At 36.6% G+C, this 22,797-nt stretch overlaps 1 protein-coding gene and 1 long non-coding RNA gene across 2 annotated transcripts; both read left to right on the top strand.

The window, feature by feature from the left end:
- Positions 1 to 311: 311 nt before the first annotated feature.
- LOC146145556 (uncharacterized) lies at positions 312 to 19,633 on the top strand. Its single transcript, XM_083390612.1, has 11 exons — positions 312 to 505; positions 2,067 to 2,198; positions 4,765 to 5,088; positions 5,517 to 5,648; positions 6,129 to 6,551; positions 10,169 to 10,237; positions 11,289 to 11,405; positions 12,960 to 13,091; positions 14,408 to 14,731; positions 18,574 to 18,705; positions 19,126 to 19,633. The coding sequence occupies exons 1-11, from the start codon at positions 312 to 314 to the stop codon at positions 19,631 to 19,633; spliced, it is 2,487 nt and encodes an 828-aa protein (XP_083246738.1).
- Positions 16,132 to 17,729, top strand: LOC146145557 (uncharacterized). Its single transcript, XR_014498743.1, has 4 exons — positions 16,132 to 16,230; positions 16,348 to 16,424; positions 16,700 to 16,798; positions 17,422 to 17,729. It is a non-coding gene; the product is annotated as an uncharacterized LOC146145557 (long non-coding RNA).
- Positions 19,634 to 22,797: the final 3,164 nt, after the last annotated feature.

The raw sequence follows: 22,797 nt of genomic DNA, 5'->3' as shown, positions 1-22,797 counted from the left end.
AATATCGAGACACTTTAGGCCATTGTAACTGAACTAGAATAATATGAAACAGGTAAACTTTTTTGTCGCACCAGAACTATCAAACTCAAATCGCTTTTAGTGCCAAATGAAACCATGAATATATTAACCCCAGAAATGTAATACACGCGTTTTGTGTGTCAAACGCTTTAAACTTTCATGTTAAAATTGGTTTGGTCATTACGTGGCGCCGTCAAAACAAATAATTACTAAAAACCTGCTGTTTTCCTGCGTTCGACCTAACTCGCAAAGTGGACAAAATAGTTTTTTTCAGGCGTTATGTACGATACAATATGGTCATATTGCACCACGATATGGACAACTCCTTTCAGCAGAAAAGATGCCCTTATATCTGGACTATTGTTTTTAGGAAATTGGAGCGTTACTTGCTGGACGGTCCAGACAAAAGAACTGAATTCAATAATGTGCCGGACAACTTCAAAAAGGAACACAAGCCCAGGAATATTACCAGCAAATGGCTGTTGCAGTAAGCAATTTATACTATTACCAGACGCGTGTCGAAGTTTTCGAATACCTTAACTTGACTTTGGTGAATTAACCTGAGATAGGTAAGTCATGTTGAATAATAACTTCAACATAAACATCGGTCACCGGAACGGATTAAAATCAGTCTTTTTTAAAACACCGGGTTTCCAAATTTGTGTTAGTTCCACCAAATTTGGTGTTGGTGACTTCGTAAGTTGGGCAGGTTAATATACATTTAGCGCGTTTAGCCTGTGGAATAGTTCAATTCGCACCTCCAGTGTTTTTAATCTATGGGTCGCGACCCCAAATTGGGTCGCCGTTGTATTTGTTTGGTCGCCGACTGCAGTAGTTCACCTGATTAGAATTATTGAAATTGGTTCTGAGCAGGACTTCGTTTAATTTTTCTAAATTTAGGAAAACTACGAAAGCAATAGAAAGACATGGATTATGTTAACTAAATTTAAACTTAAAAATGTTATTTTCTTTTCTTGTTCGCTTATAAAAAGTTCAGTGAAGATAATTGGACTACTGTTGTACTTACGCTTAGTATTAGGGTGGCCGCTAAAAAGGGTTGAGGAACACTGACTTAACCATAGAGTGTCGTTTTACCGCCGTCTTTAAATAGGAAGGCGCGACACTATCGGGCAATATCGCTGTCAGCTGCATCCTCATTAAGGGGCGACAACAATTAAACAAGATTTTAAGTTCCGAATTAATTAACCTGAAGGTAATATGCACATATTAACCTATCGTTAGCTTGAAGCATGTACCTCGGAAGTCGCCCATTTTTATATTATGCAAGTCCTCAAATGAACGCAAATTAGTTCTTTAGAAATTAGGGTCAGAAGTGGTTCTTTTTTCTACCGTGCCCCCTTTGGTAATTGTCATGTTCCTTGCGTCCCCGTACATATAAAATAAATATCATACTAAAAGCAATTCCGTATTTTGCGATTACATATCACTAAGATAACAGAAAAATACAAAATATTAACTCTTAATCGCGCGACAAAAAATTGCCTTTATTTGGTTTGATTAGGGTAACCTTTTATATAGGAGACCAGACGTAATGGGCACACAAAAAATTGCTCGAGCTCGCTGTGTTGGTTTTTGTCGAGCTCATTTGGACAAACAAGTTGCGAAGATATTGACTCCACAGGAGTAAGGCTGCACAGAAACAAACTACATAAAAATCAAGAACTACTGGACTAGAGCGTTTATCGACTGAATCCTCACAAGTAGGCCTAGTTTCTCTTCATGCTAAAGTTTTACGAGACGAAGGATCAGCTGTCCGTGGCCTTGTAATTTATATGAATATAATAGGTAATTTAATATAATGTACCTAATTTACTGTCGAAGCACATGGACTTGCGGTGCTTTTAAGTTGTCGATTTCTTTAAATAAAAATTATTTACTAAAGGTTGGGGTGACCAGTAAAATGGATTTTCAAAGCTACGAAAAGTGCGCTTACTAAATTTGCGCATGTATAATGCAAGTTTATGTTTTGCGGATTTATCACCGTGTCTGTGTCTAACAGATTATTATTGTTGTTCTCTCATGTGCAGACCGAATGCTTTCGACTTCAGTAAAGGGAAAATATTCATGCTGATCATCGTGAAAACGGCTGTGCATTCGAGAGAGCGAAGAAACAACGTTAGACAGTCGTGGGGCGCTGTAGCAAAAATTAACAACAGAAGGTAAGAGGTGTGAGCTAAATGAAGATTTTAACATCTGTGCTAATTAACACCGTGCTGGTTAGAAAGCTGCATCGGCCAAGAACGATTGGGCGCTTTGGGGTAACCACATGCATTGTACATCCTGGCATCGTGATTGCTAAACTAACGCATTTGTAGACCGCCCTGCCAAACGCGGATACCGCAACCTGAATTTTGTTTTTGTGTGTTTTGTAAACACGACGTAATTAGGTGTAATTCCACTAAAATCATGCAAATTTTAGGAAATTGTAAACGCTCATCCCTGAATCAAACGCCTGGTTTCGCCCCATAGTATGAACACATCTGAAGTATGCAAATGTCCAGAGCCTGTATCCAAATTAATCTATGCTCCTAATCAGTGATTCCCAAACTGTGTGCCGCGGCACAGTATAGTGTGCCTATATAGAGATTCTTAAATGTGCTACAAGATTGGGGAACACTGCCCTGAATACCCTCAGCAGTCATTGTTGTAGAGCAGTGTTTCGCAACCTTTTTTGCACTAGTGCCCCCTTGGGCTCAATATTATTTCATATCGCCCCCTAATCTTGCGTTACAGTAAAGTATTATAATAATCGTAGTCTGACATCATATGGTCTTCACTTTCGTATCGATAAGCTGTCAGTCATAGTTAAGGCTGTCTAACATACATTCACTATTGGAATTTATACATACATTATTTTTTGGGGGGTATAACGGCATTTCTTTTAAATTTCCTGCTATAGTTTTTATTACATTGGCCAAAAAATAAAAAATATTAAAAAATATATGTCTATTTTTGAAAACGTTTTCCGTTTGTCCGCGACACACTTGGCAGCCTTCCACGTCCCTATGGTAAAGAAGCGCAGATCTAGTGCAAAGACAGCATCAAAACGTAAACAAACTGGAAGCAGAAACATAATTCGCGCGAAGCGCGTAAATTTTTCACCCGTACTAGGTTAAAATAGTCAAAAAGTATTTAAAATGGACTCGTGTCTCGTTGTCAAAGAGGCGGCGGGTCGAGGGCCGTAGGTTGGCGACCCCTGTTTTAAATATAGAAACATTTTGCCGCATATAAAACGGTAAAACGCAACAGCAACCAATAGCTTTACATAAGAAAGCCAATTATTACGTAACAATGGTCGGGAAACTACTACTGTTCGCAGTACGGAAGTTGCCATTCAAGGTTAAAAGTTACCTATGTCCAACAGTGCTGTTTGTTACTATTTTTATGTGAACTTTTTATAAAAATTTTGATATAAGTACTGTTATGTAACGCCCCCTTATGTGCATTCAGCGCCCCCCAAATTATGAAAAGACTCAAAACGCCCCCTTGTAACTCGCCAACGCCCACAAGGGGGCGGTACCGCCCACGTTGGGAACCTCTGTTGTAGAGTATACTTCAAATTAACTTTGGTATGTCATGGGTTTGTGCCCTTGATTCGATTTTTGCTTATCTGACGACATAAATTTTAATAAATGCAGGTTGCCATTTTTGACGGTATATCAGGTGCCAGTTTATATGCTTCAGGTGTACGAAATTGAAGTGATTTCTAACGAGCACTGGTGTACAAAAGCTCCAATTTCACAACTCTTGACCAAACTACCAGAACTATAGTGTTCGATGTAATTTTAGTAGACACTATAAAATGTACCCTTCGTATAACCTGCTTTCAAAACACTGGTTTAAAGTAGCTTACTTTGGCTGAGGTGCTATTACCTCATCGCAGGCAAGTTTTCTTTAGTAAACACCTCGCTGATATATTACACGAGGTGGTAAGATCAAAGCTATATACATATTAATAGGGATTCCCTGTATTTGTCATTTTATTCCGATACCGAATTCCCGATATTTATCATAAAAATTATTGCGATCTGATTCGATACCAAATTAAATTAAGTATTGTTTTAGGTTATTAGACCGAAATTTATCGTTAATAAGTTTATTTACTTCCAGTTTCTACCCAAACATTTGTTGATAAACTTATCTTTCGGATTTCCCCCATTGAATAGCAAATCACGTCTGAGATTCCTAGATAAATTTTATATCGCATCGGTCCTTTACCACCCTATATCGGATACCACAGACTAAATAATTCTAGTTTTCTAATCTAATTTGTAATATTCTAGTTTGCTCTAATTCTAGTTCTAATCTAATTCAGATTTCACCAAAATCCTACTTTGTCCAACGGCATTTTTAGTCTCTTAGTTAAAACACAGAATTTCAATTTTAAACTCTTTGGTTTGAACGACATGTATGTAATTTTTACTGTCTAAAAACAAAAAAAATAGCACATAAATATTTATTATTTGCGTTCTTATAAGAATAAATTACGATTAAATCAAATTAATTGTAAATAATTAAATGTGATTCTAGTTCAAATTCTAGTCGAAAATTATTTTTTTAGGAATTTCAGTAAATGCTCTAATTTTAATTCTAATCTAATTTTAAAAAGCTAAAATAAATCTAGTTGCCCAAGTCTGCCACATAGTATTGGATGAATACTAATAGTACACCTTGGTATCGGGCATTGGCTTCCGATTAACTTAACGATTTTCATGTTGTTTAAAGGTTTGTCACATTGTTCCTTGTGGGAAGAGTAGAAAACAAAACACTACAGGCTTCAATAGAAGCGGAAAACAAAGAATACGGCGACATTCTCCAATGTGACATCAATGATGACTACGCCACCTTGCCCGACAAAGTGTTGGCAGCCTACCAATGGGTCACCTACGTCACTGGTGATGTCAGCGATTACTACGCGTTTACGGACGACGATTGCGTCATCAATATGGCGCTGACGTACGATTACTTCACAACCAATCAGCGGAAGTTCGTCAAAGACGGAACGATGCACTGTCCATTCATGTACAGCGCACAAATTGGACCTGCAAGGTAGAGTTCCGTTTCTCTAACGCTATTTTACAAGAATTATAAACAAATAAATTACGATAACAACAAAAAAAATAAACTGTGTTCACGGGGTTTAGGGTTGAAGTCAATTTTTTCGCCACCGCTTATTACAGTGGAGCATTTCCTAAAACTATAAGCTGCTAGAAACCCCTGTCTTAAATCATTGGGGCAATAAATATGTAATACAATTTCAACTATAAAGTTTATCTTAATGTAGAGGTTTAAGTAAGCAAGACATTTAAATTTCAAAAAGGTTTTCTTAAACATAACCGCCTGATTCCATTATTTTGAAGACAAATATGTGTATTTGTATTTGTCCTACTAATTTCAACGTTTACACTTCAGCCGTGACTGCAATACACCTGTTTTAGTCTTTCAGAATCTTTTTAACTTTAAAGCTTTCTTTACAGAGAGGGGAAGTACTCTCTCTCGAAGGAAACCTACTCATTCGGGCATCTGGCTCCGTTTTGTCACGGAGGTTTTATCGTGATGATGTTCCCCATGTTGAGCGACATCTATCGGCAAGCTCAAATCACTCCAAGGTAACACTAGAGGGACACGGTCGGTTTACAACCTAGCTTAAAAAATTGCATTTTCTAAATGGTTTGATCAGTCGCTTATAGCTAACGTATCGATGCTTCACGATCGTAATATAAAACATAGGAGTATTTTGTTCATTTATTTAAAACATGATGTCAGTACATTTTATTTTCTGAACATAATAATAAAATAAAGCTTGTTACAGTTTGGAGGTTAGCGATAACTAAAGACCCACCAATTGATTTGCGAAATTGCCGTATTAATTTTTGTGTGAATTAACAGCGCTGTATATCAGATAATTGCAAATTTTTGCTTCAAACCCATTTTTTTAACGCTTGCGTTTGGTTGTCGACAGAACGGTAAATCAGATGTAATTCTCATAGATTAAAACTTTAGTTTAGGGGGTCGCTCTTAAAAAAACAATAAAAAAACGAAAACAACTAGTTAAACAAATAAAATTTGATTGACTGTTTGATCGACAGGTACGACATGCATTTGGAGGACGTGTTCATTACCGGAATCCTGCGAACGAAACTGGGCAAGAACACGACCAACATAAAGTTGGTGTACGACGACAACGTGTACCCGAGCACGCTGCACTACATGGGCCCGTTCGTGTGGCACATCGGCTCCAACAAGGAGGCCTTTTTTCAGGCTTGGCACATAGTCTACGACCTGATGGATCGCACGACCACCAACGACAAAATCATCCACCGCGGTTTCTGGCCCGGTTCCGAGAATTTCGCCGCACAAATCACGGACGCCGCTCTTGTGCCGGCCAACGATTCGAATCGGGTCGAACTGTTTCTAAACAACTTCGGCTACTTGATAGAGCTCGAGGAAAGCGGTTATGGGTTCGATTACGTCCCACGAAAAGACCGCATCGTTCTGCCGACTTCACGCCTGTATTATATAATCGGTTTCTGTTCGCTGCTCAGCGCTGCGCTGGTGATGTGCACCGAAAGGTGTCGGAAAGGAGGACTGGCTTAGAAACTGATACTTTGCAGCAAGACTGTGGAGTCGGTTTAAAATAACAGTCGGACTCCGGGCAAAACATTTAACCCGATTCCTTAACGCTATGCTTTAAAGCAGGGTTGCTGAGTCGGAATCGGGACCCGATGGATTCGGTTTGTTTTGCTTTAATCGCGGGACTCGGGACTCGAGTAAGACTACAAAAAACTGGTGTCGAGTCCGACGTACGCATTACCAATTTCGAAACTGGTAAGGCAACCAACTGTAAATTGTAAAAGTGTAATAGCAAATGGTGTAATATTTCCCCACCGTGTATTATGGGTGGAACAGTTATGTGACACCTATGAGTGGATTGCTGAATATCTTTGTGATTTAAAGCCGGGCTTTCGGGGTTAAACACACTTGAATCCCACTTCGGCCGAAAAATAGAATCGAAGTAACCAAATTTACCGATTCAGATGAGTCCCGAATCCGAAACCGACTCTATAGTCCTATATGCAACACATCTACCTAAACATAAGCTGGACGTACATCAATAAGGTGGACGTACATCAATAAGGTGGACGTACATCAATAAGGTGGACGTACATCAATAAGGTGGACGTACATCAATAAGGTGGACGTACATCAATAAGGTGGACGTACATCAATAAGGTGGACGTACATCAATAAGGTGGACGTACATCAATAAGGTGGACGTACATCAATAAGGTGGACGTACATCAATAAGGTGGACTTACATCAATGTCTTTAACTCAAAAGCACCACAATTTGGTGTTGAATGATCTTTCACCATATGTTATTCAACCATTCCAATTTGCAGTTGCGATCTTATCGTTTCCAAACTTACCGCGCTAGCGCACTATAAGAGTCTTTCTCTACTCCGCAGTCCGAAATAGTCTCGAGTCCGACTACGGCTCTACAGACCCTGCTTTAATTTGTACTGTAGATGCTGCAATATAGGCTAATAGTCGAGTCGCCAACGGCCTAATTCACGTAACATTCGTTTTTTCTAAGTCGTCCGCTGTGTTAAGTTATATCCTGAAGTGTATCATGCAAGTGTGTACTTTTTAAGTTCCAAAAAATTAATGTGTTCTTGTCTTTTAGTAAAAAGCGTTCTAACCATTTGACATCCTAGTATAGGAATATCAAACCCAAACACAATAGTTAACATTTTTAACATTTTGATATATTTTTATTGATTTTCAACACTGCTTCGTCTAACTAAACCTTGATCCATTATGTTCGTGGCACTTTGTTTGCGATGTAGCGTATTTTTGTTGTCATTTTGTCCACTGCGAATTCTAACTTTAATTATTAATTTGCGCCTAATCTATTTATGCCACTGCCCGTAATTAATGATTTCCTGGCTTTGTGCAGTTTGGAGGAAATGGACATATGCTCTGTTTATGCATTGGTGCCGATTAATTGCGTTTACACCTGGCTTATATTGCAACGATGTCATTCATTTATTTCCGCATTGTTAATGGTGCACTAAGAGAGTTTGTTTGAAGGGCTCTTTTTAGTTTAAGAGAGAACTTAACATTTCAGTCCTAACATTTTCATTTCAGTAAATGCAATGAGCAAATAACGCTTATAATGGATGTTAAATGATTCAATTACATGAAACTATAAAGTTTGATCATAATATAGAGCTAAACCAAAAATGTATTTGTGCTTAAACGTGAAAATAAAATTAGGTCGGGTTATAGCATAAATAGACGAAAGTGCACAAGTTTTGTTCTCAGGAAATGTGATTCGAAAACGAGTAAACAGACATGATGATAGATTACTATAAAGAGTGCTATATGAAAAAAGTATTAGTAGCAAAATATTCAATTTGAAACTTCTTTACAAAGCAAAGATAATGCAGGCAATTCGATGAAAAATAAAAAGACAGGCGACATCGAGCATCAAGTTAAAAAAAATCGATCTAAATATAACTTCATGCCAAGCAAACAATTTGTTGAAAAATAAATGTGCCGAATATTTAACTTTCGATAGTTTTAGCAAATCGGGCATCCAGAATATTTGAGTAATTTCTCGCAAAGAAAGAAACATTATGAATACAACCGATGAGTTGGGTTTAAATCAAAATTTCAATCGGGCAACCCTGCTACGGACCGGTAACGAACTCCTTGCAGACCGGCGGTTGCCGATCACTGGTCTATAGTATACCGTAATTGAACTCTTCTTATAAAAAATGAGTTGTATATTGGAAAACAGTCGCAGCTTGTAACTTTGACGTCATCCCTGGTTGGACCAGCATTGTTTTAATCCTTCACGAAAACGTCTGGTTGTCGTTTTGGTGGAAGAAACTTGTATGAGTAAAAACACGCTTTTGTGAACGTATTGAAAGCAGCTTAGATGTAACAAGAACGGTCCATAAAAAACGACGTTTATGCAGTCTATCATATCTACCAGTCGAAAAGGCAACATAAGCTTGAAACATAAGAGGCCGCCTAATTATCTTTCGAAGAATTTTAAGACAGATGCGACATTCGTAGAACATCAGGTTTAGAAATAAATCGAGGACAAATGAATGTTGTTTTATGTGAGTTGACTATGTTTTACAGAGTCGGTTTAGGGTCAATTATGTACAAGAATCGTTTTTTGTTCAGCGTATTTTTGATCGGGATCGCATGCACTGCTTTGTTCATCGCGATGGAACGCAACGTGAATTCTCTGTGGCAAAAACAGCTTCCTCGACAGAAAAGACAGCCAACTCTGACAGACCATAAGCGCGGAATTCCTGTTTACAAGTACATAACATTTTCAATAACTCTTTGTGTCCAGCATTGTACGATTGGATAACTTATTTTGACAGATTAATTAGGGTCTTTTCTTTCTAGACAACTTTTACAAAACAAACATATTTGTCGATAAAATGTTGTCGAAAGCGAAATTCTCATGGTTAGAAAATAGAATGCTAAATATTGTTTCAAAAAGGGGTCATACTAAATTCTATCATAGTTTCAACGCGATCGATTATATAGGCAGTTTCAGAACATCTAAATGCTGAACAATTATGTAATAAAGTATTTCTTGACCCAATGGCATTAAAATGAGCTTTAAAATGTAAGTGCTGTAAGGCAGCTTTAAATTGTTGCCAAATATTCTGCCAGAAATCTAGGATTAAAAAGTTTAGATGGGTCTATGACCGGCAAAAATGTGCTACGCTTATCTTGTGTAATGTTGCGAGCAATACCAATGTAGCATCCTAATAGTATTTCCGGCTTAACTACATAACGATGAGAACTGACAACGTCGAACACGAAAATTTCCGTTTTAAATCTGACAAATTGCTGCCAAAGTCGTGGTGCGATTTCGACGACTGTAAAGTTTCCACGAGTCTTTTGAATGCTTGAATGCGAAGTTTCGTACAAACTAAAAAGTTCCAAACTAATAGGCCCTAATCCACTTAAAACAAATGGGCTCAAATCTACCCCGACCCTAAAGTAGGCTATGTGATTTTGAAATACATATAGTTATTGAATCCTAATAAACGGCTTTTGTTGTTCAAACGTTTTTTGTTTTGTTTATTTACTAGCAACAAGATATATTCACACATTCAGCCAGCACGTCTGATTGTCGAAACGCAAAGAAATAAAGGACTCAGGTGAGAAATTTTGTCGATTTAAGGCAGGGGTTATTAAACTTCCTAAACTTCTTTTTAACCCGAACCACTAAAAATATTTCTGGTTCGCGTGGACCAGGGTCGGCATGCAATTGTTCAGAGAGGACGTCATAAATTGACAAAACAGGAAGACCTAAGAAACCTGCTAATTTGAGTCAAAAAATATATAACTGAAGTAAAGTCTAAATAAATGCAAGAAGAAGGCGGCAAACATATTAAACTTAATTTAACAGGTTTAGATATTATGCCATAGCGTTTTGTTTTTCGAGTTAAAAAAAAAACTAAAAAAAACAAATGTATATATAGGCCCTATTAAAAATACAATATTTTGCCATCCTTTACTAGAGAAAGATAAAAAATGATTCTACACCATAGTCCCGCGCGAAGCCAAAATATATTTGAGCTTTTTGGTTTAAATAGACCAAGTATTTTACTCTAAATGGCTACAAGATTGTTTTACTATTGATCTAAATTTTGAAAATGCTCAAACAACAAAGAAAACCCAACGTATTGGGCAATTGTTATTTAGCCACATTTTGTTGTCCGGTGAGCCTCACAATATGAAAAACTCACAGTAGAGTAGAAAGTAGCTAAATCAGACATGGGGCAACTGGCAACACTGTACTGTGTGTATAAGCTTTGCAATTAATATCGAGACACTTTGGGCCATTGTAACTGAACTAGAATAATATGAAACAGGTAAACTTTTTTGTCGCACCAGAACAATCAAACTCAAACCGCTTTTAGTGCCAAATGAAACCATGAATATACTAACTCCAGGAATGTAATACACGCGTTTCGCGTGTCAAATGCTTTAAACTTTCATGTTAAAATTGGTTCGTCATTACGTGGCGCCGTCAAAACAAATAATTACTAAAAACCTGCTGTTTTCCTGCGTTCGACCTAACTCGCAAAGTCGACAAAATAGTTTTTTCAGGCGTTATGTACGATACAATATGGTCATATTGCACCACGATATGGACAACTCTTTTCAGCAGAAAAGATGCCCTTATATCTGGACTATTGTTTTTAGGAAATTGGAGCGTAAGTTGCTGGACGGTCCAGACAAAAGAACGGAATTCAATAATGTGCCGGACAACTTTAAAAAGGAACACAAGCCCAGGAATATTACCAGCAAATGGCTGTTGCAGTAAGCAATTTATACTATTACCAGACGCGTACGGTGTCGAAGTTTTCGAATACCTTAACTTGACTTTGTTGAATTAACCTGAGATAGGTAAGTCATGTTGAAAAATAACTTCAACATAAACATCGGTCACCGGAACGGATTAAAATCAGTCTTTTTTAAAACACCGGGTTTCCAAATTTGTGTTAGTTCCACCAAATTTGGTGTTGGTGACTTCGTAAGTTGGGCAGGTTAATATACATTTAGCGCGTTTAGCCTGTGGGATAGTTCAAAAACACCTCCAGTGTTTTTAATCTATGGGTCGCGACCCCAAATTGGGTCGCCGTTGTATTTGTTTGGTCGCCGACTGCAGTAGTTCACCTGATTAGAATTATTGAAATTGGTTCTGAGCAGGACATAGTTTAATTTTTCTAAATTTAGGAAAACTGCGAAAGCAATACAAAGACATGGATTATGTTAACTAAATTTGAACTTAAAAATGTTATTTTCTTTTCTTGTTCGATTATAAAAAGTTCAGTGAAGATAATTGGACTACTGTTGTACCTACGCTTAGTATTAGGGTGGCCGCTAAAAAGGGTTGAGAAACACTGACTTAACCATATGTGGAGTGTCGTTTTACCGCCGTCTTTAAATAGGAAGGCGCGACACTATCGGGCGATATCGCTGTCAGCTGCATCCTCATAAAGGGGCGACAACAATTAAACAAGATTTTAAGTTCCGAATTAATTAACCTGAAGGTAATACGCACATATTAACCTATCGTTAGCTTGAAGCATGAACTTCGGAAGTCGCCCATTTTTATATTATGCAAGTCCTCAAATGAACGCGAATAAGTACTTTAGAAATTAGGGTCAGAAGTGGTTCTTTTTTCTACCGTCCCCCCTTTGGTAATGCGTCCCCGTACACATAAAATAAATATCATACTAAAAGCAATTCCGTATTTTGCGATTACGTATCACTAAGATAACAGAAAAATACAAAAAATTAACTCTTAATCGCGCGACAAAAAATAGCCTTTATTTGGTTTGATTAGGGTAACCTTTTATATAGAAGACCAGACGTAATGGGCACACAAAAAATTGCTCGAGCTCTCTGTGTTGGTTTTTGTCGAGCTCATTTGGACAAACAAGTTGCGAAGATATTGACTCCACAGGAGTAAGGCTGCACAGAAAACCACATAAAAACCAAGAACCACTGGACTAGAGCGTTTATCGAGTGAATCCTCACAAGTAGGCCTAGTTTCTCTTCATGCTAAAGTTTTACGAGACGAAGGATCAGCTGTCCGTGGCCTTGTAATTTATATGAATATAATAGGTAATTTAATATAATGTAACTAATTTACTGTCGAAGCACATGGACTTGCGGTGCTTTTAAGTTGTCGATTTCTTTAAATAAAAATATGTTTACGAAAGGTTGGGGTGACCAGTAAAATGGATTTTCAAGGCTACGAAAAGTGCGCTTACTAAATTTGCGCATGTATAATGCAAGTTTATGTTTTGCGGATTTATCACCGTGTCTGTGTCTAACAGATTATTATTGTTGTGCTCTCATGTGCAGACCGAATGCTTTCGACTTCAGTAAAGGGAAAATATTCATGCTGATCATCGTGAAAACGGCTGTGCATTCGAGAGAGCGAAGAAACAACGTTAGACAGTCGTGGGGCGCTGTAGCAAAAATTAACAACAGAAAGTAAGAGGTGTGAGCTAAATGAAGATTTTAACATCTGTGCTAATTAACACCGTGCTGGTTAGGAAGCCGCATCGGCCAAGAACGATTGGGCGCTTTGGGGTAACCACATGCATTGTATCATCCTGGCATCGTGATTGCTAAACTAACGCATTTGTAGACCGCCCTGACAAATGTCATGGGTTTGTGTCTTCGATTTGATTTTTGCTTATCTGACGACATAAATTTTAATAAATGCAGGCTGCCGTTTTTGACGGTATATCAGGTGCCAGTTTATATGCTTCAGGTGTACGAAATTGAAGTGATTTCGAACGAGCACTGGTGTACAAAAGCTCCAATTTCACAACTCTTGACCAAACTACCAGAACTATATAGCGTTCGATGTAATTTTAGTAGACACTATAAAATGTACCCTTCGTACAACGTGCTTTCAAAACACTGGTTTAAAGTAGCTTACTTTGGCTGAGGTGCTATTACCTCATCGCAGGCAAGTCTTCTTTAGTAAACAACTCGCTGATATATCACACGAGGTGGTAAGATCAAAGCTATATACATATTAATAGGGATTCCCTGTATTTGTCATTTTATTCCGATACCGAATTCCCGATATTTATCATAAAATTATTGCGATCTGATTCGATACCAAATTAAATTAAGTATTGTTTTAGGTTATTAGACCGAAATTTATCGTTAATAAGTTTATTTACTTCCAGTTTCTACCCAAACATTTTTTGATAAACTTATCTTTCGGATTTCCCCCATTGAATAGCAAATCACGGCTGAGATTCCTAGATAAATTTTATATCGCATCGGTCCTTACCACCCTATATCAGATACCACAGACTTCCAAATAATTCTAGTTTTTAAATTCATTGAATTAGAGCAAATGCGGCTAATTCGATTTCTAATCTAATTTGTGAAATTCTAGTTCTAATCTAATTCAGATTTCACCAAAAATCCTACTTTGTCCAACGGCATTTTTAGTCTCTTAGTTAAAACACAGAATTTAAATTTAAACACTTTGGTTTGAACGACATTTATGTAATTTTTACTGTCTAAAAACCATAAAAAATTGCACACAAATACTTATTATTCACGTTCTTATAAGAATAAATTACCATTAAATCAAATTCTAGTTGAAAATTATTTTTTTAGAAATTTCAGTAAATGCTTTAATTTTAATTCTAATCTAAGTTTAAAAAGCTAAAATAAATCTAGTTGCCCAAGTCTGCCCCATAGTATTGGATGAATACTAATAGTACACCTTGGTATCGGGCATTGGCTTCCGATTAACTTAACGATTTTCATGTTGTTTAAAGGTTTGTCACATTGTTCCTTGTGGGAAGAGTAGAAAACAAAACACTACAGGCTTCAATAGAAGCGGAAAACAAAGAATACGGCGACATTCTCCAATGTGACATCAATGATGACTACGCCACCTTGCCCGACAAAGTGTTGGCAGCCTACCAATGGGTCACCTACGTCACTGGTGATGTCAGCGATTACTACGCGTTTACGGACGACGATTGCGTCATCAATATGGCGCTGACGTACGATTACTTCACAACCAATCAGCGGAAGTTCGTCAAAGACGGAACGATGCACTGTCCATTCATGTACAGCGCACAAATTGGACCTGCAAGGTAGAGTTCCGTTTCTCTAACGCTATTTTACAAGAATTATAAACAAATAAATTACGATAACAACAAAAAAAATAAACTGTGTTCACGGGGTTTAGGGTTGAAGTTAATTTTTTCGCCACCGCTTATTACAGTGGAGCATTTCCTAAAACTACACTGTCAGAACGGTGTTTAAATTTAAACACCAAAACGGTCTATGCACGTTTAAAATCTAAACACTTAAACACCTAATTTAAACACCTTCGTGTTTAATTTTAGTTTTGGTGTTTAAATTACAAACACCTGAACGATTTTATGTTAAACACCTGATATTTTGACGTGTTTAACAACGATTATTGGGTGATTTTAAGCACAATTGACGTATTTAAACATGTTTACGATTAAACACTTCAAATTTCAACACGCCAATTGTTAGACATGTTTAATTCGATACATTCTTGGTAAGTAATAGCTCAAGCCATTTATGTTGGAAGATGTTGATGAGGGGTATTGGTACTTTAAAGCACTGATCAGTTGTTTTATGTACGAGTTCGTCTATCAATTTTTTATTTAACCATACAAGTTAGCATGTATTGTCGTAACAGAACACAATAAACAAAATGACCTAATTTTTGGTTTCCTAACTTGACATCTGTTCGGCCTATTTGGCATCATTACATTTTATAAATATAACGACAATCATAAAAATACGGGTTTGTGTTCTTGACGTGCCATTAAATCCAATATTTAATTTGATTGATGTCGCTTGCGAATAACTTTGTACCACCAAAGTAAAAAAGCGAAGCTGTGTGGTCTTGTCCCGCCATGACCTACTTAAATTGCGCGAGCAATAAAATACGCGTGACGAAAACAATCTTTGGAAAGGATTTTTTCTAGGGCAAAGCTGTATCGCGATGAAGCTGATATATTTTTCAAGAAGGTATGACGAATAGTAAGTATTATTTATTAAATGTTTGATTTACGATATATTTTAACTATTTATAGTATATTTTGTTTTGTTTTAAAACAAGTTTCTTTCATATTGTACATATAAAGTACATTCAATAGATCAACTCATGATTAAAATTATTTGAAATTGATTCGGTCCGATGAACATTAACAAAGCATATCCACTAGTCTGTGACGCTGTGACGAACGCGGGATTTCAAAATGCCGAAAAAAGTTTGAACCGTTCAAGTTATACATTACAGTTAAAGCTTTTGCGTATTTTTGGCTTTCGAGTTGCTAAGATTGATGTTAAACAAATACTAAAGTGTATAGTGGTGATGTATATAAATATTACTTATTTTGGTTTGCTTTTTGATAGAAGTGTAGTAATAATGTTTCATTAGCTGTGCAAGACTGACAGGTCTAGGATGTGAAAAGTATGTTAAAATAAGTTTTCCAAGCGAAAACGAAAAGGTATTTCATTCATAAATCCAAAAGCAATGAAAGTTTTAAAAGACTATTTCATAATAGTTTGGTGCTTACACATGTAGACATGAAGAGATTAAATGAAACAGGTTTGTAAGCTATTTCTTGTCCACTCCTAACTAGTAATTTAATTATTCTGTTGAACAATCAAGTATTATTAAATTCATAATTATTAAAGGTATTTAGATTACACTTCTTTGTTTCAGGGTGCTGATCATTGACAGCAAACTTTTGCTCTTTCGGCTTCAAAAAAACTTGGTTCACAGGAGATTAGGTTAAAAATGTAAGTAAATTTTACTTACATGTTTTACATTAATATAGTTTATTCGCTTTTGGCTTTTATTTTGGTAGTAGCAGCCAGAAAATTATTTTTTTTAATCTCTGTACAATTTCTGAAGTACTTTAATATGTCTTTTAGTTTTAATTTATGATTTCCATTGTTTAAATATTACATTCAAGCTTTAAATGTAAAATTTAATCTGTAGTACTTTTGGTATGCTACTCACCCTTTAATAAAATGATATAGTTTTCATAATTATAGTTTTTATTTATTTACAGGAATTTAAATCCAGTGTAAGATGGTAAAATGAAAGTCTGTGACAAAGTTCAAGCGGAAAACAACAAAAGAGTACAGATCTACTGAAATTGATACACAAGGTAAACAAACTCAAATTTTCTTCTTAAGTTCTTTTATCGAACTTTAAAATTTGTGGTAAATACATAGTTAAATGGATATTTAATTTATGTGTGTTGTGTTACACAACTTGTGTATAATGTTTGGTCTGCATGTCCCAGTAATGGGCAAATTTTTTAGGTCAGATTGTGTATCACTAGTTTAAGCAACTATTTTAATAGAACATAATGGCCAATACAATATTCTGGCCCACATTTTTACTTTTTATCTGAAATTATTTAATGGTTTAATTGGTTTTCAAAGTAGGGTTAAACCTTTTTTTTAATTTTAGAGGGTCATGGAAATATCAATACAAATAAAAATGAACTTATTTTGTAATCATTGCGCTGTCATTAAGTTACAGTGTAACATAACTATTAATTAATACATTTTCTAATGCTATGCTTAAATAGTACATTGCCACCAAACCTAGAACACATCATAATAATATGCTTGTGTAGTGATAGGTGACAAACTAAAACATAGTTTTATGACGTGGCATGTAGTGGTTTTGGTGAATAACAGCAAATGAATAAAAAGTTGTTCAGTGACAGTGTATAATTTAATTATTGCAGTATATTATATTGATCTCCATTTTATTTTTTAGGCAGCCATGATCAACTCGTCTTAAAGAAGAACTCTTTAAGGCCTTTAACAGGCAAACCTTTGTACGGCACAGCAGCGTTTCTGCATTTGTATATTAGTGGATGGACATTAAATTTGTGGAAGAACAACACTTATTGAACGAATTGTTAAGTTATATTTCATTAATATTCGAGCCTGTTAATATGCACTGGATTTAAGTTATCCACCCTGTTGCTCTGTGTTTATATGTTTTTAAACCACTTAATTAAGGCCCCACCGTGAAAATTTGCCAAGCATAGCAATTATAAATCTTATAATAAAGGTTTTAACTTTGTAATATATCTCCTTTTTCTGTGCTTTTTTTTACTTTTTCTGTTTTTTTATCACATTTTGTTTGCAAAAAAAATTTGAACTATTACTTAATTTGGTTTCAAACAACCTACTAAAGACCCAACCTTATTAAAAAAAATATATATATATATCTTTTGTTGTTTTTATTTACTTTTTCTCTTTTTTATTTTATGTCGCATACATATTTCTGTTTGCATAAACACTTCCATTGTATGTTTTCTGTTTTCCTACCTCTTTTTATTTCTAATATGAGCACTTCAATTTTTAATGTATAGTTTTCCTTTTCAAGTTTAACCCTTTTTTTCAACTTTAACTGTGTTGAGCTTTTTGTGTTGTTTTTCACCTTTTTCGCACAATAAACTGGTTTACCTAATGAAATTTTTGTGGAATTGATTTGGAAACACTGAATACTAGCCCTAAACACCTGACCGAATAAACGGCAAAACGTCTAAACACCTGAAATTTAAACACGTTTATTTTTAAACATGTTACATTTTCGCCCATTTCAGGTGTTTAATTTTGGTGTTTAATCGAATGACAGTGTATAAGCTGCTAGAAACCCCCTGTCTTAAATCATTGGGGCAATAAATATGTAATACAATTTCAACTATAAAGTTTATCTTAATGTAGAGGTTTAAGTAAGCAAGACATTTAAATTTCAAAAATGTTTTCTTAAACATAACCGCCTGATTCCATTATTTTGAAGACAAATATGTGTATTTGTATTTGTCCTACTAATTTCAACGTTTACACTTCAGCCGTGACTGCAATACACCTGTTTTAGTCTTTCAGAATCTTTTTAACTTTAAAGCTTTCTTTACAGAGAGGGGAAGTACTCTCTCTCGAAGGAAACCTACTCATTCGGGCATCTGGCTCCGTTTTGTCACGGAGGTTTTATCGTGATGATGTTCCCCATGTTGAGCGACATCTACCGGCAAGCTCAAATCACTCCAAGGTGACACTAGATGGCTTATAGCTAACGTATCGATGCTTCACGATCGTAATATAAAACATAAGAGTATTTTGTTCATTTATTTAAAACATGATGCCAGTACATTTTATTTTCTGAACATAATAATAAAATAAAGCTTGTCACAGTTTGGAGGTTAGCGATAACAAAAGGTCCACCAATTGATTTGCGAAATTGCCGTATTAATTTTTGTGTGAATTAACAGCGCGGTCTATCAGATAATTGCAAATTTTTGCTTCAAACCCATTTTTTTAACGCTTGCGTTTGGTTATCGACAGAACGTTAAATCAGATGTAATTCTCATAGATTAAAACTTTAGTTTAGGGGGTCGCTCTTAAAAAAACAATAAAAAAACGAAAACAACTAGTTAAACAAATAAAATTTGATTGACTGTTTGATCGACAGGTACGACATGCATTTGGAGGACGTGTTCATTACCGGAATCCTGCGAACGAAACTGGGCAAGAACACGACCAACATAAAGTTGGTGTACGACGACAACGTGTACCCGAGCACGCTGCACTACATGGGCCCGTTCGTGTGGCACATCGGCTCCAACAAGAAGGCTTTTTTTCAGGCTTGGCACATAGTCTACGACCTGATGGATCGCGCGACGGGCAACGGTAAAATCATCCACCGCGGTTTCTGGCCCGGTTCCGAGAATTTCGCCGCACAAATCACGGACGCCGCTCTTGTGCCGGCCAACGATTCGAATCGGGTCGAACTGTTTCTAAACAACTTCGGCTACTTGATAGAGCTCGAGGAAAGCGATTATGGGTTCGATTACCTCCCACGAAACGACCGCATCGTTCTGCCGACTTCACGCCTGTATTATATAATCGGTTTCTGTTCGCTGCTCAGCGCCGCGCTGGTGATGTGCACCGAAAGGTGTCGGAAAGGAGGACTGGCTTAGAAACTGATACTTTGCAGCAGGACTGTGGAGTCGGTTTAAAATAACAGTCGGACTCCGGACAAAACAATTAACCCGATTCCAAGTCCCGAGTTCGACTCCGGCAAAATGTGCGATTTTCGTACACCTTTACAATTTACAGTTGGCTGCCTTGTTAGTTTGAAATTTTGGTAATGTCTTACTCGAGTCCCGAGTTTCGAGTCCGACTCTAGCTAAACAAACCAAATATGTCGAGTCTCGAGTCCGACTCCGAACCCTGCTTTAAAGCCGGTTGCGGAGTCGGTTTTGTACAACCCGAGTCCGACGCTGACCGAAAACATAAAAATGAGTCCCATTCCTGAGTCCTGAGTCCAACTCGAGCCAAATTTAACGATTCCGCCGAGTCCCAAATCCGAAACCGACTCTATCATCCTATGTGCTACTTATCCCCCTAAAAATAAAGCAAACATACAGTAATCCGCTTATAGGGTTGTCTTTAACTCAAAAGCACCACAATTTGGTGTTGAATGATCTTTCACCATCTGTTATTCAACCATTCCAATTTGCAGTTGCGATCTTATCGATTCCAAACTTACTGCACAAGCGCACTATAAGAGTCTATAAGAGTCTTTCTCTACTCCGTAGTCCAAAATAGTCTCGAGTCCGACTACGGCTCTACAGACCCTGCTTTAATTTGTACTGTAGATGCTGCAATATAGGCTAATAGTCGAGTCGCCAACGGCCTAATTTACGTAACATTCGTTTTTTTCTCAGTCGTCCGCTGTGTTAAGTTGTATCCTGAAAATGTATTATGCAAGTGTGTATTTTTTAAGTTCCAAAAAATTATGGTTTTACTCTAAATGGGAACAACTGTGGGTTAACGTTATTTATGTGGGCGTTTCAGCTGTAGTAATGCTTTTCGGTTCATGTAGTTCCAAACGCAGATTTTTAAGTTGTACGTCAAACGCGGATTTTTTAATTTTATGTGTTCTTGTCTTTTAGTAAAAAGCATTCTAACCATTTGGCATCCTAGTATAGGAATATCAAACCCAAACACAATAGTTACCATTTTAAACATTTTGGATATATTTTTATTGATTTTCAACACTGCTTCGTTTAACTAAACCTTCAGCCTTTATGTTCGTGGCACTTTGTTTGCGATTAGTAAAACTGTAAAATCAACCGAATTCAATTCAATTAGTGTCAAAAAGCCGTGACATTTTTCTCTAAAATAATGACCAGTGTATACGTTTAACCTTTATGTATTAAGAAACGTATTGTTGTATATCTTTTGTTTTCAGTTTAAAAATTCATACGCAATTGCGGTTGAATCGTTTTCCATTTATGCCACTGTAGCCCGCAATTAATGATTTCCTGGCTTTGTGCAGTGTGGAGAAAATGGACATATACTCTATTTATCCATTGGTGCCGTTTAATTGCGTTTACACCTGGTTTATATTGCAACGATGTCATTCATTTATTCTCGCATTGTTAATGGTGCACTAAGAGTTTGTTTCAAGGGCTCTTTTTAGTTTAAGAGAGAACTTAACATTTCAGTCCTAACATTTTCATTTCAACAAATGCAGTGAGCAAATAACGCTTATAATGGATGTTAAATGATTCAATTACATGAAACTATAAAGTTTGATCATAATATAGAGCTAAACCAAAAATGTATTTGTGCTTAAACGTGAAAATAAAATTAGGTCGGTTATAGCATAAATAGACGAAAGTGCACAAGTTTTGTTCTCAGGAAATGTGATTCGAAAACGAGTAAACAGACATGATGATAGATTACTATAAAGAGTGCTATATGAAAAAAGTATTAGTAGCAAAATATTCAATTTGAAACTTCTTTACAAAGCAAAGATAATGCAGGCCATTCGATGAAAAATAAAAAGACAGGCGACATCGAGCGTCAAGTTAAAAAAATCGATCTAAATATAACTTCATGCCAAGCAAACAATTTGTTGAAAAAGAAATGTGCCGAATATTTAACTTTCGATAGTTTTAGCAAATCGGGCATCCAGAATATTTGAGTAATTTCTGGCAAAGAAAGCAACACTATTTTTACGACTTGTAACAACAATTTAGCGTGAGCTCTGATAATTTGTATCTTAGCGCTAATGTTCTGCCTTAGTAAGAATATCTGCCTGATTCTCAAAAATACCAAAAAAGGTAATTAGCATTATTAATTATTCACACAACAACGAGCTTGCAAATAACGATAATTTACATACATTAGCAACTGAACAATCAACAACTAATCAAATAATTTTACATAACACTTTACCTATCATAAAATATATCTTCAAAACCGCATCAATACAAAAAGACAAAACGCTAACAATCTATAACATTCTCGAACAAAAACTTATCACTACTGAAACAATAACGAAACATAATCAAACCATTTTGCTTAAATTTCACAATCCTCGCGTGACCTCACATGCTATAGTCATACACAGATTCGCGAGGTAATATCGTGGTAACCGGCGCCTATGAAATGCACGAATGTTTAAAACCCATTGGGTACTGAATGTGTTAATTTAGTATTCCTTAAGTAATTACTAACGGCTAAAGATGTTGCAAGACCGCAACATGCTTCCCCCCTTTTTAGAGAGTTGATAACGCAATTCCTTGTCGGTGTTTGCCATTGTCTTGACTGTGACGAAAACGATTCCATGCGTAGCATCCGCCGATGAGAAGTAAAAATGCTGCTAGCGCCGAACTTCCGATGATTGCAACCATTAAAAGGGGTTGGCCTAAAAGTCCGGTGGCGTCATCTACTGTGTTGTCAACGACGTCCCTTACGTCGTTTAGTCCTGTGTCAAGGACGCCTTCGATTGAGTTGAGTCCTGCACCAGCATCGGCAAAAAAATCGTCATGCGAGAAGTTGAATAGGTGGCTATCCTCAGTGAAAACCAAAGGACGAAAGGTGAACGTTAGATTCATACTTGTGTTGTCGAGACGTGCGATGTCTTCTTCAAGTGTCTTAGAGATGTTTGTGTCTTGTCGGTGAAGGATCGCGCTTATTCCGGTGAAGTTCGTATCGGAAGTGTTGGAGGCTTCCATAGACTCAATTTTTGCAAGGCGAGAAAGTCTTAGAATGCCTTTTGATAAGGTGAAGGAATAAACCGAAGTGTTATCCCGGGTGAGGTTTCCAAGGGTGTGTAGTGAACGAAGGC

Source organism: Ascidiella aspersa, chromosome 5, assembly GCF_963924565.1.
Source record: "Ascidiella aspersa chromosome 5, kaAscAspe10.2, whole genome shotgun sequence".
NCBI classification, from domain to species: domain Eukaryota; kingdom Metazoa; phylum Chordata; class Ascidiacea; order Phlebobranchia; family Ascidiidae; genus Ascidiella; species Ascidiella aspersa.
The sequence above is the reverse complement of the archived record's forward strand: the minus strand, read 5'-3'. Positions and strand labels throughout refer to the sequence as shown.

Coding starts and splice junctions, on each gene's coding strand:
- LOC146145556 (XM_083390612.1), top strand. CDS start 312: ATGGTCATATTGCACCACGATATGGACAACTCCTTTCAGCAGAAAAGA. Junction 10,238..11,288: donor CAAAGAAATAAAGGACTCAG/GTGAGAAATTTT, acceptor TATTGTTTTTAG/GAAATTGGAGCGTAAGTTGC. Junction 13,092..14,407: donor GCAAAAATTAACAACAGAAA/GTAAGAGGTGTG, acceptor TGTTGTTTAAAG/GTTTGTCACATTGTTCCTTG.